The following is a 20101-nucleotide window of genomic DNA, read 5'->3' as shown; positions in this document are numbered from 1 at the left end:
CACATTATTTGTTAGAGTTTATTGACTTAGGGCAGAAAAAAGAAAACAATGAGAATGGTTGCATGACAGATGCAATTAGAGATTTAACCATCTTGACATATTCTTAATAGTGTAGTACACCATATTCAATAAAGAAAGTCAATAAAAATGGTCTATGGTTCATTTTTACTTATACCTTTTCTCACTCCATGAAAGAATTTGTAATAGTAACATACTTATTGAATTGAAAACTACCTACATTTTTTTGGTGCCTTTAATTTCTAATCATTGCTTCAAAATGATTATTTTGGAAAGTTTTGAAATAGTTAATGAGTTAATTATTTAAAAAATCAGACATTTTTATTCTTAATGATTGGTTAAAATTGATCTGTATAGGATAGGCAATTGGGTGTTCATTTTTGAGCTGTCAAAGGTAAGAAACATAGGCAGAATCACACGTCAGAAGTTGTTCTGGGGTTGACCTTGATTGTCATAATAGATCCAATGAAACGTTAACTAGAGGCCTTTTCTTTTGTACTTCAGAATGAAAATGTTTATCGAAGTGCCCTACATTTTCCAGAGGAATTTTCAAAACTGTTTCTCTAGTGGAAAATGTAATTGATGGAGTCCTAAATTTTTCAAAATATAGGGTATTTTATGCAGGGTGACATTTATGCTGCATCTAATGGGTAAGCGACAGGCCGTCTGAACATCAAGCTTTAATGTCATTTACCATGAACCTGGCAGAAATCAGCTTTTCTATATTTTTACTTCTGTTAAAAGATCCTAATATAGGCTCAGCGCCTATGGCTCAAGTGGCTAAGGCGCCTGCCACATATACCTAAGGTGATGGGTTCGAATCCAACCCTAGGCCCGCCAAACAACAATGATAGCTGCAACCAAAAAAATAGCCAGGTGTTGTGGCCAGTGCCTGTGGTCCCAGCTACTTGGTAAGCTGAGGCAAGAGACTCGCTTGAGTCCAGAAGTTGGAGGTTGCTCTGAGCTGTGATGTCACGGCACTCTACCCAGGGGGACAGCTTGAGGCTCTGTCTCAAAAAAAAAAAAAAAAAAAAAAAGATCCTAATATATACCTCTCGCTAATTTATGTAAGGAATATAGATAAATTAAGCTTTAAGTCCCTTTACAGAATCAATGAAAATCAAGCTTATAGCTATGATGAAAGTTGGTATTGCTGCTGTTTGTATAATACTGCCACTATTATCTGGGAAGAAGTATAACTTTTTTAGTGCAAAAAACCTTCCTAGGCTATGAATTTAGCCATTTAGATATTTTGAAGTCTCTATGAAGATAGATTTTTTTCTTTTCATAATTTTAGAAAAAAGTTTTCTAAGTTAAGTTGGATATAGAATAATATTTTCTTTCATGGGATTAAAAGACTTGTGACTTTGGAGGCTTTTGATTTTTCTGAGAACTGAGTTCTCTTTTTCTTGAGGACTGTGACAAAGGGAACAGTCTATGGTTCTCTCCCTTACTCCTTCTGTAGAGATGCTTCAGGTGGACACCAGGTGGTGGTTCAATATCCTTTTCACTTTTCTGACAAGGCTACAAATCCCTATAAATTGTAAGCTGTATCTTTTTTTTTTTTTTTTTTTGTAACTCAAGGCCTAGTTTAGGGCTTACTGCATGATCAGTACATTAAACATGTAAACCAAACAGCCGTATGAACGACGGGGCGTGCATTCTAGAGGAGCAGCTGAGTGTGAAGAGGCCCGAGTAAACCTGATTGCTGTGGAAGGTTCGAGTGGGGATTGGTGAGATGGAAGATTGATAGGAGCTTGCTTTTAGAACTCCTTAGTGGTAATAGCATTGTTTTTTATGTTCTTTGTCTCCCAGACAGAAACTTGTAGTCATCATTATGACAAAGGGGAGAGACTGTTCTGCAGACTTTGGGAACACAAGTGCTTGCTATTCCATTATTTCCCACTTCCTTTTTTCCTTGAATGTCATCCGTGCATATGTGCTGAGGGTGGAACATTCCTGTCAGCAGTTGCCGGCAGAGATTGTACCGTGTACTGCTGCAGGTGGAACTGTACAGAGCACATTTATTGTATCCCAGGCACACTTTTTAACTAAATGGTTAATGGTGTTAGTAAACGCTCACTGGAGCCCCAGTCAGCTGTTGCTTCCCAAAGGCACTAACACTGTTGGTGTTAATGGAGAACGGAAAATTCCCTTTGAAGGTAAAATTTTAAATCTGATCTGAAATAAGGAATTTATTTCACAAAGGTATGAATAACAAATGCTTATTTATCCTCGGGGTATCTGAATTTAATTTATAGACTTAAATCTTCATATGCTAATAGGTTTGGCATTTATACCCTTTGTCCATTACACTAAACTATCTATCAGGCAGCCTGATATTTATGGAGTATGTTCCCTACAGTGATTCTAGATTAGGAGAGGTGGGGGTTTTGTTTGTTTGTTTTGGTTTGGTTTGGTTTTAGTTTGTAGTAAAGATAAGAGTATGGAATGGAGCAGCAAAGAAGAAATTAACATAGATGTAACTTTATTTAGAGATGTCTTACTCTATTGCCAAGAATAGTGGCATGCTCAGATCTCACTGCAACCTGGGCCCAGGCAATCCTCCTGCCTCAGGTTTCCCAGTAGCTGGCATTACAAGCGTGCACCACTGTGCCTGGCAATTTAAAAAATGTTGTTTTTAGAGGTAGAATCTCATTGTGTTGCCCAGGCTGGTCTCAAACTCTTGGGCTCAAGTGATCCTCCCACTTCAACCTCCCAAGTCACTGGGATTATAGGCACAAGGCAACTCACCCAGCTCATGACCTGATTTAAGTGAAACTTTGACGTGAGTTCTCATTTGATGTCTAGATTGCTTATTTCTCAAAAGGAAAATATACCTGCTCTGCATCCGGAATTTGAAGGCTATAATTAGCAAAGACGTTTACAAACTTTTTCATTACATGTTTAATTCTCACTTAGAACATTTTACATCCATTAGTTACTCAGATCCATTAGTTACTAACTTTCCAGGATAGTTAAAAAACTCACTGCAGTACACATATTTGACACCAGTTTAACAAATTGTTTTTTAAGTTCAGTTCTCTAAGAGAAGACACAGTATTTTATAATGTTTGCTGCACCCCCTGCTGGCTATATTGTGACACTTCCTAAATTAAGACCACATGTTTAGACACTGCTCAGTGAACTCTTTAGATATACACACCGTTTCTCTTTGAAGTTATTTTTTGTTAAGAAACAATTTTATTTACATTTAACATACATAATAGTGTTGAATTATTTTTGCTAGAAAGACAGACTGTAGTGCAGTGGCAGTGGCATAATTACAACTTACTACAACCTGGTACTTCTGGGCTCAAGTGATCCTCCTGCCTCAGCGTAGGAGTATAGGCATGTGCCACCGTGCCAAGATAACATTTTAAAATTTTTATAGAGACAGGTCTCACTGTGTTCCCCAGGCTAGTCTCAAACTCCTGGCCTCAGGTGATCCTCCACCTCAGCTTCCCAAAGTACTAGCATTACAGGTGTGAGCCAATGTGCCCAGCCAAGTTGACATTTCAATTGAAAGAAGTTTTCTTTGTAATTTGTCAATTGATATTTGAAAAGCACTTATCTTTCCAGACAGTATGATAATATTCTTGTTGAAAACAAAATATTTTCCAAAGCCTTTTTCTTTTCTTTGAGACTCTTCCTGTCACCCCAGAGAGTGCAGTGACATCATCATAGCTCACTGCAACCTTAAACTCTTGGGCTGAAGGGGTACTCCTGCCTCAGCCTTCTGAATAGCCGGGACTACAGTCATGTGCCACCACATCCAACTAATCTTTTCTATTTTGGGTAGAGATATGGTGTCTCTCTCTTGCTCAGACTGGTCTTGAACTCCTGACCTCAAGTAATCCTTTTGCCTCAGCCTCCTAGGCTACTAGAATTACAGGTGTGAAGCCACCGTGCCCCGCTTGCTATAACCTTTTAGTATTTCAGATGAAATTCAGTGGGGGAAAGGTGTCTTCCCAATTGTCCTTGTTTTATTATAAATAATTCTAGTATGTGGATCCTTACACATAAATTTGTGTGCGTGCTTGGTGTATGCTAAATGTGAATCTTGCAGTATTCATGAAGCTTTAACAAGAGCACTTCAAATATTGAAAGAGATTTTCAGAAGAGAGGTTGGCAGTGATGAGGTCTTGAGGGGTATGAAAGCTATAAGGGTAGAGTTCATGGTTGTTTGAATCAACAATGTATCTGAAGCCACGATCTGGATATGATTAGTCAGTGTGTTAGTGATTGCTCTAAGGGGCTTATGTTTGGAGAAAAGGTATGAATCCTAATGAATCACCACATGGCCTTTAATATCCTTTGCAGTTCTGCAGTATTTGCTCATTTGTGTGTGTGTGTGTGTATTGTTGGGTGTGTTTGGGGCTGGTTACACACACAAAGGTAATTTAGGGAAGCATGATTTTCTAGTTAGTGCCCTAACAAGATACAGCCATCAAATCTCAGTTTCTCAAGAACAAAATTCAGAGATAGATGCTGAACTAAGTAAGGGAAGAAGATTTCCTAAATGACAAGTTAAACTAAGTGGCAAAAAATTTATGACGATTATATATAAACATTGAGTCAATTCTAAGTGGGATCTTGCTCTGATTTAAAGGTAAACTCTATAAATGAAAATGTGTATTCATGTTATGTGTGTATCCTTCATTCACTGTTTTGATAAATATTTTGGAGAGTACACACACATTTCCACATTGCTTTGTGTTCCAGTTCTCACACTGTATGGAAATTGATAGGTTACTTGTTTACCCCACTGGGTGCTCAAATTAATGCCCAGTGGATGGATGGATGAATGTTGGCTGTGCAGTACTGAGGGAAGAATCCTCATGAATCCCTACAGGGCCTTCGATACCCTCTGGACTTCTGCAGTAATTGCTCACTTTTGTGTGTGTGTATCGTTGGGTGTGTTTTTGGCTGGTTACACACACAAACACGTAGATGTTTTGAGTATTGTTAACTGATTTTATTTTCTAATAAAACCTTATTCACCCAAAGAAATCTTGTATTCTGAATCAGTAGAAAGTCTTAATCATAGGGTGTTTTGAAAGAATTGCTGCTTCTTAGTCACATGCTTGCTATAACACAGACTTAAAGCTAATGGTTGACTTTTCTGAGTTAAATTTCTATGGATCTAAATTTCCATGGTCCTGGGATAATGAAGAGGTATAATCTGTTAGTACATGGTAACATTATGACATTCATGTGCTGATTAGTACAGTGTCTCAGTAAATGACATTAAAATGCCTTAAAACAATTTTCATAGCACTTCTCTAATAATGGTAACCTTATTAATTTTCCTATCACTCCTTTCCCATTAAGGCAAAAGCAGTCTGGTGAATTGTCACAAAATCAGTATTTGCATAATCTGAGTTAAGAGTCTTAAGGCTCTTATCATACCATTCTCTAGAGCTTCAGTTTCGCTTGTCATGGATGACATCATTCTGTATTTTGTAACTGAAAATAGTTTTACTTCTATCTGTACTCTTACCTATAATTTTAGAATTAAATTCATCAAATACGTTTCTCTTTTTCAAATAACTATAGAAGTTATTATGAACTGGCTGCTTTTGGCATGTACCTTGAATTGGCAAGTGAGGAAACTCAGGTCCAGAGAGATTAGGCGAAACTTTCCAAAGTCCTGGTGCCTGAGCCACATTTTCTGATTAACCACCCAGAATTTTTCCACATTGCTTCCCTTGTAAAGGCTAGAGAAGGAAATTATCTTATCAAATGGCCAGGAAGGGTGTTTTGCTGGATTAATTAGCTTGTGGTGTCACTGAACTTGGCGTGTAACAGTTTTGTATTTCTCTTTATTGCAGAATGCAAAGTATGGCGAAATCCACTCAATTTATTTAGGGGTGCCGAGTATAATCGGTAAGCATTTTGACAACTTGGGAAACAAATGGGCCTGGTTCAGACAGCAAAGACAGCAGCAAATGTTTTTGCTGGTTCATTTAGGGGTCATCGTAACAGTCTGTTTAGTGTTTCCATTTTTTGATACTGCCCTCAAATTTTTTTTCTTTCTGTTTCATAGGTTAGCATTGGAATTGGGATAATGTACAAAAATGTGTAGTTTTTAGAATTTCTCTATTATAGTTATTCTTTTCAATGACAATAATAATAATCAAAACATTTTTAAGCCTACCCAGACATAGTTATAAAGATGTCATAGAACTTATGTCGAAATGGAATTTAGCAAAGTAATTAGACAAATTAGAATTCATAATACTAATTAGAGAAGGTTTTCATTAGCAATAGCTAATAAATCTTGAGACAAAAATTTGGGGGAAAATATTTACTTCTTTCCTACTGACACAATTCTTGAAGGGAGAATAGGATGACTTTTAAGAAAGCTTTTTTAGTATGGTTTATGTTTCAACCCTGTGCAGCTTAGTATTTGGTAGGGCTTGCTGTGTCTCTGAGAAGGATCCCACCATCTCATTTACACTTTACAGGTATACTTGGGTGACAGGACGAGAACCTCTTACTTACTACGACATGAATCTCTCTGCCCAGGACCACCAGACATTCTTTACTTGTGACTCGGACCATCTGCGGCCTGCAGATGCAAGTATGGAAAATCCTTCAGATAGTTGCTGCATGGGAGGGGTTTTGGCTTGTTTTAAAAATCAAAGTTTCTGCTTTTATAATATCTGCTTTATAAAAACACCAACGAATAAAATATGACATTGCCGATTGACTAGGAGAGCCCAGAATGCTGATGCTTAAGTTGAGCTTTATCACAGTGAGTTATCAATGTAGAAATGAGTTATCTCATTATCATTTAAAACATAACTTATTTTTATTTATTTATTTTTTTTGAGACAGAATCTTAAGCTGTCGCCCTGGGTGGAGTGCCGTGGCATCACAGCCCACAGCAACCTCAAACTCTTGGGCTTAAGAGATTCTCTTGCCTCCGCCTCCCAAGTAACTGAGACTACAGGCGCCCTCCATAACAGCCGGCTATAAAACATAATTTAAAAATAAATATCAATGTTGGATTCATATACCTTGAAGAAATATAAATCTTATACAAAGCTAATTAAATTTTTATTTCAGATAGAAGGAAAGGTTTTATCTCCTTAATGATATTCTAAGGAGAAATTGGGATTTACTGAATCCAAATGATTCATGAATATATTTTAGTGACTTATCTGCCTACTTACAGTCCACCAGCATGGCTTCATGGCCGTGGCTAGGATGTCCATATGTGTTTTCTCTCCTAGAGAAAGACATTGTTTAAGATGCATTGTACACTGCTTGAGTTCCAAATAATTCTACTGAGTTTTTTTTGTTATTAAACTTAGTCAAAGCAAGTAGGTGAAAAAAGCTTTAGAGATAGGAATATCTACATTCTTTTAAGAAACTTACATATAAAATACAACTTATAAAAACAATTCAATAAAAAATTACTATTATTTTTTTTTTTTGAGAGGTACCCTTTGTTGTGGGGGGACCTCCTAGTATGATAGATATTCCCAAGCATTGAGCCTCCCACAGTATGTTCACAAACTGCTCTGATATATTAAAATTGGGTTTCCAGGTAAATTTGGGGACCAAGTACACATGCTGGTTAAAAGCCTAATGTACTTTTACCAACTCAACTCAAAATAATTTAAATCATTTCTAAATATTCTAATATCCAAAGCCCATAGCAAATGCTCAGGAAAGTGACCAATAGAAATGATGTGTCTAACAAGAGACAAAGAGAACAAAGAGATTAGGAGCGATGCCATCTCAGAATGTACAAGATAATATGTTGTCTAAGAGAAAATGACCTGAATGTGCAAAATAAATACAAAATCTCTGCCTTTTCTTGACTTTCTTAGCCTGTAATTTTGTGAGCACAAAAAAGTTTGCCATCAGCAAGTGAAGAAAAATAGAATAGCAAATTTGAATGTATTTGTGTGACTTTGGGCATTTGGCCCAACCCTTGTAGTAATGAAACATTCTCTTATAATTTAAGCTGAAAGCTGCTAATTTAGCTATTGGCCCTATTGAGGCTTCCTAATTACATATATTGATTGACTTACTTTTTCCCCTTTTTCTTGAATAGTAATGCAGAAAGCCTGGAGAGAGAGGAACCCCCAAGCTAGGATTTCTGCAGCTCATGAAGCCTTGGAGATAAATGAGTAAGTGGGGGGAAATCTTGCTGTTAAAAACAAAATTTCATTCTTTGCTGAATATATTCAGTTCCCATTGATGTGATACTTAACATTAAACCATATATTGGAACTGGAAGATTATTGGGGGGTTAGTACTTTATAAAATTTTTGTTTATGAAGGATAGCCATGTGGAGGTGGTTTTAGTCATTTGAAAGAGCAATTCAGTGGCTTTGCTGTGACCCTAAATTAAATCCTTCAAGGGCTATCTCTAGGATATTGCAAGGATATAAAATAAGTACAATTTTTTACATATCTAAAACATTTTGACAGGGAAAATTTTCCAGATGTAGAATGCTCTTCTGTTATTGTAATATTTTCTAGGTAGAACTTATGCTAGTGGAGGAAATATAATACAAACATAAGGTGAAAAAACATCATTTAAAAAAACATTTCAAGATCAAGACAAAGATAAGAGGAAATGCTGTCCTTAGTGTTGTTAAACATTTTATGGGTTACCAAGGAAGACTGGGAAATCTCTTCTGGAGATCTCAGAAAATGAGAAAGATTCTTAAAGTTGGAGTCATAAAAACTCAGGGTTGGCAGAGACCTTAAAGGTCAGTTAGCTCAACCACCCATCTGGTGCTTGAATCACCTCAACACTATCCTTGCCAAGTGGTCATTGTTAAACTATTTTATGATTTTTCTGAAGAAGGTTACAGAATCTTCTTCAGAGACCTTAGAAAAAAGGAAAAAGATTTTCTTGAAGAGTTGGAAATCCTGCCGGTGTAAGCAGTTGATCTGTATGGTTTCTGATTCTGTCATGCAACATATTTATTTTCCAGTTCTTGTTATCTACAAATTTGATATGACTGCCTTTTGTGTGTCATCCATGTTTCTGAAAAAAATATCAAGTCCAGGAGCAGGACCTGTGACATGACATTTTAAAACCACCCTCCAGGTTCATGTCTTCATGAATCACCATCCTTTGGTATTATTCACAGGTTGCTAAGCCACCCAGTTACGCTGTGATTCAGGCTGCATTTCTCCATTTTAATCTTAAGAATGTCAGTGGTAGTTATGGATCTTTAATTTACAGTAAATCTATTAGAGTAAATTAAGCTAGCACAATCTGGTTTATTTATTCTTAGTGAATTTAAGCTGGCTTCCAGTGGTCACTACTTTCTTTTTAAAGTGCTTGGAGACCATCCCTTTAGTAATCCGTAAGAGTATCTTTCCAGATCACTGCTCTATAGTTTGGGAAGTCGGCCTTCTTCCCCTTTTTGAAAATTTATGCTGCATTTGTCATCTCATCTTCTAGTACCTCTCCATTCTTTGTGATTCCTCATTCTCCCCCAGAGAGCAATTATATGGCCTGCCTACAAGGTCTTTCGGCTTCCTAGGATTTGCCTGTCCCAGCAAGTAATTCATTTAGAGTGGATCCGTTATTTGCTATCTTACATCCTTACACCCATTTTAGAGTTTAATTTCTTCTCCCTTTTTCAATCTGACAGTTGTTCTCCTTGATAGAGAAGCCAGGACCAAACTAGGAGGAAGAGAGTTTTGCTTTCTCTTTATTATCTACTGCGATTAATGAGGCGCCATCCTTGTTTTGATGTTGTGTTGTGCTGTTTGTCTTATTTTGTTTATTTGCTTTTGGGGTGGCTTTGGTGAAATGGGGATAGTAATAGGGCCCTACACATAATGTAAAAATAGAAAATAGCTGTCTTTAGCATTTTGTTTTGTTTTATTTGTTTGCAAGCTTCAGCTAATTTGGAGTTTTAGCTTTCCGGAAGTTATCCTTATAGATTCATTCCACTCTCTTACAGTCTTTCATTACACACCCTCTTTCCATCTTTTTTTTACATGTGCTTTAAAAATCTGACCTGGGAGAAATCTCGGTGAAGCCATGTTGGTTACTTAAGTGACATCCCTCTTTTCTTCCTGAGAGGATCATTTGTGAGAGCCGTTATGATTGGACATTTAGAAGCTGTTCAACACTCTTAGACCATTTTTCCTTCTGAGCCTCATACCATTGAATCATGCCTCTTTTCTTTGAATTTTTTGAAGTACACCGTCCCCTCTTGATTACCCAGAACTCCAAAATGACACAGTAACTCTCTCTGAATGTTCCTATCAATTTTCATTTCACCAACTATTTTTTTCTTCTTGGTCAGAATCAGGTCCAGAGTTGAAGTTCCCCTAATTGCTTCCTCTACCATCTGGGAGATAAAATTGTTACCAAAGTAAGTCAAGAACCTGTCGGGTGCCCTACTTCTAACCAAACAAGACTTCTAGCAGATATCTGGATGGTTGACACCCCCATCACCACACTCTCTTGCTTCTGTATGTGTACTGTGTTGTGACAAGGATGCTTCATCTATATCTTCCATCGAGCTGAGCAGTCTGTTCCGTACTCCCCAACCATTAGCACTTCTATTGCTCTCTCCTCTCTCCTTCACTCACAAGCTCTTAGCATGTTTCTCCCCCAAACTCATGAGTTTCCACATAGATGTATGTTTCCTGGCCAGGAGTGCTACTCTGCCCCTCCTCCTAAGAAAACTACTGAATTACAAATAAGCAAAGCAAGCAAGCTGGCCCCAGCTACTCTTGAGCTCCCAGCCCACCAAGTATAGTCTTGTAGTTAATTCCTCTGATACTGTATCTACCACTCAGTATTATAATCTCCGTTTTCCCTTCATTACCCTTAACCCACATGTATATGTTGGCATCTGAAACCTTAAGTATTTCTTCTGGTGCCTATCCCAGTTATTTTCTCCAGTGAATCACTTGCACAGTGCCACCATTATTATTGTTCTTTCCACGTCGTATATGCTGCCCTCCATGGTAATTGGTTCTACAGCTTTTTTTCCTGGACATTTTTCTCCCTCCCCACAACATTGAGTTTAAAGCCCCATGGATAGTTCCTGCCTGAAATTAGAGGGAATCAGCTACAGAGCTTACAAGACTTTCCTCAAAGCTCAGATTGACTGGTGAGCCCCCAAGCTCACTGTAGCTGCGAAGTTCAGCCTCCTTTTAGTAGCTGGCTGTTGCAGTTTATGAACAGTAAAAGTCACATTTGGTTTTCCTTTCTGTTTATTTTCTCTCTTGTGGTCTGACGGAGATAAGTAGGGGAATGGCCACAAGAGAGGCAGTGGAGAAGGAAGCGAGGGGACGGGTGCAGGCCCTGTGTGGTCAGTTCTGGCCTCATCACTTCCCTTACATTTCCTGTCTTTGGCAGTGGGTTGTTCCGCACATGATCTGAGGCTGATATTTCCAAGAACTCCCCCTATTCACTAGTCAACTGCTCATCCTTTCTGCTTCCCGTCTTAGAGGGTTGTTGGAAGGATTATCTGAGATGATACATGTTCAGTGCTTGGTGCTGTGCTCAATCCGTATATACTGAGCAAACGACGGCTGCTGTTAAAGGCATGAAATTTACCTCTTGTTAGCTCCTTGGCAGAGTCAGATTTTGAGCTTTTCAGAAGTGACATTACCTACAGGTTCTTCTAGTTTGCTCTGAAGCAAAAAAATCATTGCTAACTGGAATGAGATATTGCACCATTTTTTTTTAAATGAGTAATTTGATTTAATGAATTTCTTACTCTAAAGAAATCCTTAGATTGAAGAGAATCTATGCTTAGCAAGCAAAGTAAACTTATATACAGTACCTCTCACTTTGAGTGTGGGAAAGAGATCCATAATAACAGCTCTTATCACCATGATCACCTGACATATTTTGAGCACTTCACCCCCTGCTGGGGACTGCACCGAGCACTTTGCATACATCACCTCACTTACCCTTCACAACAACACGGTGTACAAATAGGTCTCACGCTGTGCTCCATCAGGGAGGCAGAGTAATAACTTGCCCAAAATTGACACACTCATAAGGGGCAGAGTCCATATGTGAGCCTCATGCTCCTAACACTACCCATCCTCCCTCTCAAGCTAAAATATAGATGTTTCTTTTGTACCATTATTTTGTGTCGGCAACTACAAACAGGGGTGCATGAACCAGTTGGCCACTCTGCATGTTTTGGTGTAACTCCTTGCCCTTCTGCATGAACTCCTACAGATGGTTACCATGTCCCTGGATTTATAATTGATGGTGGCTATTATCTGAATGGACAGGTGTGCAACTGCTTATATTCTCTTGGCTGAAGAGGAAGCAACAACCATTGCTGAAGCAGAAAAACTATTTAAGCAGGCCCTGAAGGCTGGCGATGGCTGTTACCGGCGTTCTCAGCAGCTACAGCACCACGGATCCCAGTATGAAGCCCAACATAGTAAGGTTTCCTCCAGCTCAGTGCCCTGGGGGATCAGTTATACAGTGGTTAATCGGGGTTCAAAAAACGACTTTCCTGGGTGAGAACGCATATTGGAGTTTGCTATTTTTGTTTTCTATTAATTTTTTTCTTCCCTGTAAGAGCAGTGCGTAACATCCGTAGCTTCCTCACTGTGTATGTTCACCTTCTTTTCTCTGCTCGTGGATTCCTAACCCCTGAAACAAATGGCAGTACCTTCATGGTCTACCCTCTTTTTTCTCTATATAGAATTCTTACATATTTCTATTTGTCAGTTGCTTCTCTGTCTCATGACTTTAAGTACTGGGTGGGAAACTCTATTTAAATTAGTGGTGGTGCTACCCAATGTTTTAAGACTTATAGGTCTTCTACAACATGGGTTAAAATGGGGCAGTTAGGAATATAAGGGGTGTTGGTGATTGTATCAGCATTTAGCTCCTACTGAAGAAACATTGGTATTGGCTTCTGGAGATAAAGAGCCGTGAGTTTCCTTATCACTTACTTATTTCTATCTTAAAAATAATGCCTTTTCTGGGTGGTGCCTGTGGCTCAAAGGAGTGGGGTGCTGGCCCCCTATGCCAGAGGTAGTGGGTTCAAACTCAGTCCTGGCCAAAAACTACAAAAAAAAAAAAAAAAAAAAAAAAAGAATTAAGGCTAAAAATAACGCCTTTTCTTATCTAAGCTTACTCTTTGTTTTTTTAATTTTTTGAGACAAAGCCTCAAGCTGTTGCCCTGGGTAGAGTGCCATGGCGTCACAGCTCACAGCAACCTCCAACTCCTGGATTCAAGAGATTCTCCTGCCTCAGCCTCCCAAGTTGCTGGGACCACAGGCACCCACCACAATGCCTGGCTGTTTTTTGGTTGCAGCCATCATTGTTAATTGGCAGGCCTGGGCTGGATTTGAACCCACCAGCTCAGGTGTATGTGGCTGGCACCTTAGGTGCTTGAGCCACAGGCACCAAGCCAAAGCTTACTCTTTAAAATCTAAGACCTTTCACTTCAGTATACTAGGCTGAGATTCAGTGACATTTGAGGGGAACAGAGTAGAAACGAGACAACAAAATTATTTCCAAAATTCCCTGAGCCCCCTGACTCATCTCTTTGTTTAAGGACAGTGGTTTTCAGCTTTCCTAATGCCACAGCCCTTTAATATAGTTCCTGTGGGTTGCGACCCACAGGTTGAGAACCGCTTAGAAATCCTTGTGAGAGGAGACCGTATTAATTATCCAGCCGAAATTTGGGTTGTTTCCTTAAGGAGGAATTTCTCTCACCTCGTTTCTCCCTCTTGTAACCTGGAGAGTAAAATCTCACATTTGAGATTATAAATTAAATTTTAATATTAAACTTGAATTGGTTTAGAACCTGACTGCATTAGTCCCCGTGACTAAGGTGTCAACAAGATCTTTGCATTATAGCCTAGGTATACATGGGTATGTCCACATAATCCCTCAGTACACAGATTTTTACTTTTATTCTGCTGTGAGTATATGTTTAATAAAGTTTCTTATCACCATATGTTTCTCAATTTTTATTAAAAAATAGCATGCAATTTGAAAACATGTCTTTGTTAAACTAAATGGACATGAATACAGAAAATTACATAACCCATAATACAACTTAAGAAATTTTCTTTCTTTTCTTTTCTAAATTAAATCCTGTCAACCTGTTGCCTAAATCTATCCAAAAAATATAATCACATCTTTAAAATAATTTGTAGGCACTTGGCAAATTTTCAGCACACATCTTGTTCTCATTGTTTAAAACTTGAAATGTTAGGACTTTGGTCTTAACATCTTTTAATAGCTGCATATTATACGTGTGCTTAATCTATAACAGGTGTGTCATATTTTTCTCAAACATGGTAATTTTATTGAGGATTAAGCACATGCGTGTCTTCACTGGTCTGGAAACATATCCAAAAAGACATACAATTAAATAGAAGATTAAGATAAGAAGTTGTTAATGTACTTTTTAAGAGCCATGTTAGTGACTATGGTTATAACTATTTAGCTTGTCAATGCTTTCTCCAACACCAGGGTGGTTTTTCATTTTGTTGCATACTCTATTGTCATATCTGGAATGTGTTATATTGCCATCTAAAATCAACTGCTTTGGGGACCTGGAGATGATTATGATGTCACTAGTGTTAGGGAAAGAATAATATAAAGCAGAAGTTCAAGATGAGGCTTCTCCAGACTTAATGTCAAGAAGGAAAAAAAATAGTTCATCAGGATGCAACCTGAGATTCACCTCTTTGCATCTTCACCGAAACCATGCGCCCTGGAAGAATGTGGAATTCTTGCTTGTAAACTGAATGCAACGTGGGTATGTTCACTTTCCAAGCAGTTTGTAGTAGATGGATGATTTTATTTTTTATCAAATATTCCACATCCTAACTCAAAAGCATGGATTAGATGAGTAGCCATGTGATTTGACCTTTGGAAGTCTAAGTATTTTTGCTTTACTCTGTATTCATTCTGCTGTGAACAAAGCTGTCAGTACTCCTGGCAGTAAGGAAATGCCGAAGGAACTGCCTGTGAGGTTTCCATTAAGACAAAGGCAAATGGGCCTCTTTGTATTTTTGTGCTGCTCAACTGAAAGCTGTTATTATTTATTTTTTTTAATTTTGGTATTTTATATCTCCGTTTTCAGGACGAGACACCAATGTTTTGGTCTACATCAAAAGAAGGCTAGCGATGTGTGCCAGAAGACTTGGAAGGACCAGGGAAGCAGTGAAAATGATGAGAGATGTGAGTGTGAACTTGTATTAGAATCGGTTCCAGTGCACCTGGCTTAGAGATGTAGGAGCCTGCTGAATAGCCCCACTGATGATGTCGTGGTCCCATGGACTCTGGAGCCAGACCATCTGGGTTCAGCTGTAACTCTCAAGTTACTAGATGAATGATCTTGGGCAAGTTGCTTTCTTCATCTCTAAAATAGGGATAATCATGACAGTCCTCACAATCACTTAGGGTTATTGTGTCTATTAAATGAGATAATACATGCAAAGCTTTTAATAGAGAGACTGACATATTTTAAAAAAATCAATAGATGTCCTTATTGTTAAACCTTCAGGATTATAGTTAGGTGCCAATAATGAGATCAGTCATTTGAACTGACTGTTTCTGTGTTCACTTGTTATGAAGATTTAAATAAATTATGGGTCAAATTGCTGCCCTCAATTTAGTAATATTATCAGTTAATCCTATTGTAGTCATTCCATACATTTTCCTAGATTCTTGAACCAGAATACTTTATTAGTAGTAGTCAACATAATAATTAAGAAGAGAAGAAATAGGAGAGTGTTTTAAAACACAAGAGAACCAAAGGAAGTTATTTCTATATAACTTTAAAACAAAACCAGTTGAGGAACTTTTATTTCCATTTTTTGTTAGTAAGAAATATTTTTTAGTATTTTAATTGTTAGTACAAAGTATTTTTCATGAAGAAACTGACAGCAGTATGAATTGTACTTATAAACTATTTTCTTTTTACAAACAACCTCAGAAAGTCTGTGTCAATATTTTGTTCTTCTCCTTGGTTCCTGCATTAGGAGACCCAGGTAACTGCCAACTGTAAAAATGAAAGAACCAAAGGGGAAATCTAAGTGGCATCTTGTCCACGTCTCAGCACGTGCATTTCAGCACAAGATTATGCCAACCTAGTGAGCCTTTTCCCAGTTTCTTTCTGGAAGGCAGTTATTCATGCAAATTTCCAGTTACTCTTTGAAGGAGGGACCCTACTCTCAAGGCCCATCCCTCGTTATTTCCGCAAATTAGAGCCAATGTGAGGACGCCCAAATAAGACCCATGCTTGGGCTCTTGCTGCTCCATTAAACAGACAGATAGCTCCCAAATCTGAGAAGAACAAGAGGGGATCATAATAAAATAACTCTATTTGACTGAAGATGATAGATGCCTTTCAGGCAAAGCCACCACAAAGGGTACATCCCCAGATTAAAATCTTTTGGTTGAAGAAAGAATTTAAAGAATGATTGGTATATAGCATAAGTGCTAACTTTAAAAAGGGAGATTTCTGCAGAGACTCGCTCTCAAACTTTTTGACCTGCAGAAATTCCATCCCTCTATCAAAGAAACTCGGCCAGTCACTTCGGCTCTGAGGGAGCTGGGCATTTCAGGAAGGGTTGGGTATTTCTTTATCTTAACCTACCTACGCCTCATCCAATCCTTAACAAGTTGTTTTTATATTATTGCCTCTCTTAACTTTAATTATCCTGGAACTGGCACAGATGTAGGAGCAGATTTTGGTGATTTTCCTTACTATGTATCTAAGCAACTGAACAGGAAGAACAAATTCTGATGATGCTATTTCATTTTTCCTGTCACTGTATCTTTCACGTGTTTAAAATCAATACTTCCGCACTATGATTTGCTTTTACTTTAGCATTATTTTATATTTACAATTCTATTTATTGACCTTATCCAAATACAGGGAGAGAGTCTGGGATGCAGTGGAGGAAACTGGACAGGGAGTCCAAAACCCTGGGTGTGAATGTCAGCTTTGCTGTTCCCTAGCTTTGTGACTCAAGGCCATTTGCCTTTTGTGGGCTTTTCATTTAGTCTTCTGTAAAATGGGGGGAATGATTTTTACCTAGAGGGTAACTGATGAGGAGAATTAAATGAGATAATGTGAAAACACCTGACATTAGCAGGCAGGCTGATAATTATTCCTCTAGTATTATTTCCCTAATGGCCAAATTCACTTGACCATTTTCCTGATGGACATTTAGGAATGTTTTTACTTTCTTTTTTTAAATGAATCAATTACTCAATTAAGGGATCTCTTTCTCTCTCTACATATGTATATACATACACATATATAGACCTACTTATGCATGTGTGTATCTGTGTATATGTATGTGTGTGTGTGTTACAGTTCTTAAGAATCTGTCATAGTCTTAGGATAATAACACATGTCACCTTTTCCCTAGGTTTATGGAGTGTCCAAGGGACATGGGCCCTATTGTTTTAACTGTCCTGTAAGGAGCACTATCAGATGTGTTTTGAAGAGAAATATTTACTTTACAAGAACTCCTTTTATCAACTCTTGCACCACAAACAGGAGGAGAGGTTGAAGGCCCTTCTCTCTGTTAAAGCTGCGGCTGGTCTCAGCCTTGCAGGAGACAGTTGTTGGTCAACCTAACTTGTTTGACTCCTCTCAGGGCATGAGTCATGCATAAACCACAGAGGAGGGGTCAACTCCTTTAACAATGTGCACTTAAGCCCATCTTGCTTGAAGACTTCCTCTGATAAAGCAGCTCAGTGGATTTCGGCAGCCTGCTGATGAAGCATTCAGGCAGGAGGAGCTAATTTCTCACTAAGACACTCTCATCCTCTCTCTGTATGCACGGGTTTAAATTTCCTAGAGCGGATGCCAATGTATTAGAATGCCTTCCATGTCATTTGTAAAAAAGCAGAGTCATTTGTAAAGTTCCTCTGGAAATGCCTTAATGAAGGGAAAACTATTAATGGTGAGATATCCTGAAAGAGAATGAAAGGGAATTCTGGGAAGGCCAGCAGCCAATAATGTCTTGTATTTCCATGGCTATCCTATTGATGAAATATTGATAAGGTAGACACACCTCGATTCCTTCATGTCAAGATTCGTGACTTCTCATTTTTCTTACAGCAACATGTGGATCATTTTGAATGCCCAGGATATTTTTTCTTAAACCTCACTTTAATTAGCTTCCTTTTGCAATTAAAAGTATGGAAACAGCACCTTACTGCTGAAGGACTGTTTTGGCAATGAGCAGAGCTAAGATAGCATGCTGGCTTTTGAACTTTCCTATAAGGCAGGGGTCCTCAAACTTTTTAAACAGGGGGCCAATTCACTGTCCCTCAGACCATTGGAAGGCTGGACTGTGGGCCCTGGGATGAGTCAGCTGCTAAGCAGGACAGGCAGCGGTGGCAAAAACACCCAGCGGGCCAGATAAATGTCCTAGGCGGGCTGCATGTGGCCCGTGGGCCATAGTTTGAGGATACCTGTTAATAAGGTGTTATTTATATTAAAAATGCAAACGGTTACTTTTTTTTGCTTTATTAAATATAAGGAAAAGTCTTTGTGCTTGTTCTCATTTTTGGTGATTTTGCCTCTTTAACCCCTAATATACATCATAATTTCCTTTTCCCCTTAACAGCTACCGTTTAGCTAGCCTCATGGTTTTAGTCTGTTTTTTCCTGGGCCTGTTTGAGTAGATTTGGAATGGAATCCACACGCTGATGACTTAGTGTGCCCTTCCAGAAGTGATATAGATAAAGCTGTATGGCTGGGCGAGTCTGCCCGTATGAAGAACACAAAAGCTCCTTTGCCCAGGTCACTTGGTCTAGAGTAGGGTTTCTCAGCACTACTGACATTTTGGACAGATAACTCTTTGCAGTAGGGAGCTGTCCTGCACATGATAGGGGGGTTCCCAGCAACCCAGGCCTCAACCTACTGGATGCCAATTGCAACCCACAACCCTATCACTCACCAGTTGTGACCAAAAAAATTTCTCCAGGCATGCTAAATGTCCCCTGGGGGAGCAAAATTATTCCCCATTAAGAATCTTTGGTCTAGAGAATCCTGAGGGGATTGGATCTATTTCAGGGCAGACATGTGGTTTTGCCCACCCTGCTTGTTGGTATTCTGGGCTTCTCTTAGTGTGCGTACGCGTACAAACCTCTAAAGCACCCCTGGACTTGGTTAGCCTAGTTTAGAAGGCTGTTCTGTCAGATGAGATTATCTGAAGAGACATCCCTGGGCAGAAAGTACAAACGAACTTGGAGGTTTGGGTGGGGTCCTGGTGGGGTAGTGGTCTCCCTTGCCCCTCTTGCATACTTCCAAATCATAGTTTGCCTCGTTTCCTTAGAATATACAGCTCCTTAGAAAGTTGACTGTGGACTCTCTGACTTTATCATCTGCTTCCTTTCCTTTTTTGCTGTTTCCTACAGATCTCTAAGCCATTCTTCCTCATTCTTGGTTCAGTTTTCCCCTGCAACACCACCTCTTCCCATATCCTGGCCTCTCATTTGACTCAGATCACCAGGCCATTCTTGAAACATTTTATGTACTTGATTTTAGGAAACCATGCTCTCTTCTCCTAAAATCTTATAGCCTCCTTTCTGGATTCTCCTTATCTTCCTAATTTACAAAATGTGTGGTGTCCCTAGGCCAGTCCTTGGTGACTACATTCTGTCTCAGAGCATTAAATATCATCTCAATGACAAACATTTCGATAGTGTTTACTGTGTTCTAGGGATTGTTCTAAGTGCCTACAAATGTTAAACTCATTTAATTTTCCTAACAACTCTTGACATCATTGCTTATTCAAAGTGACATGGATAGTGAACATTTATGACAGTGTCAGCTAACAGCCACCTGCAACAGAAGTGCCCAGGGTGCTGCTTTAGCACCCACTTCATAGAATAGGTGCAAGGATTAAAGGGAATAATTCAAGCAAAACCCCTGGCTCAGAACTTCATCAGTAGTAAATACTAAGTGTAGCTGTTCTCACTATTATTGTCTGAGGTATAATCATTAATTAAAAAGGAAAGGTAAACAGTAGGTAGAATTTGATCCATTATTTCAGTGAAAAATAGTTGCTAATACATGTTAGTGCTTCTCAAACTTTTTGCTCTCAGAGCCCTTTTAAAATT

At 38.6% G+C, this 20101-nt stretch overlaps 1 protein-coding gene across 4 annotated transcripts in view; it reads left to right on the top strand.

Moving 5' to 3' along the window:
* Positions 1-20101, top strand: part of ST7 (suppression of tumorigenicity 7) — a 272254-nt gene that overhangs the window by 172106 nt on the left and 80047 nt on the right. For 2 of the 4 annotated variants that reach the window (XM_023513215.1, XM_012805156.1), the window contains exons 4-9: positions 5853-5907; positions 6489-6604; positions 8090-8165; positions 10314-10382; positions 12271-12425; positions 15096-15193. In XM_023513215.1, coding sequence (XP_023368983.1) covers positions 5853-5907; positions 6489-6604; positions 8090-8165; positions 10314-10382; positions 12271-12425; positions 15096-15193 — 569 coding nt within the window. The remainder of the gene's footprint in view (positions 1-5852; positions 5908-6488; positions 6605-8089; positions 8166-10313; positions 10383-12270; positions 12426-15095; positions 15194-20101) is intronic. The other 2 variants (XM_023513216.1, XM_003789794.2) reach the window with 1 other exon arrangement.

Source organism: Otolemur garnettii, unplaced genomic scaffold (assembly GCF_000181295.1).
Source record: "Otolemur garnettii isolate 467f Iridium unplaced genomic scaffold, OtoGar3 scaffold00037, whole genome shotgun sequence".
Classification (NCBI taxonomy): Eukaryota; Metazoa; Chordata; class Mammalia; order Primates; family Galagidae; genus Otolemur; species Otolemur garnettii.
Note: the sequence above shows the minus strand (reverse complement) of the source record. Positions and strands in the feature narration are given on the sequence as shown.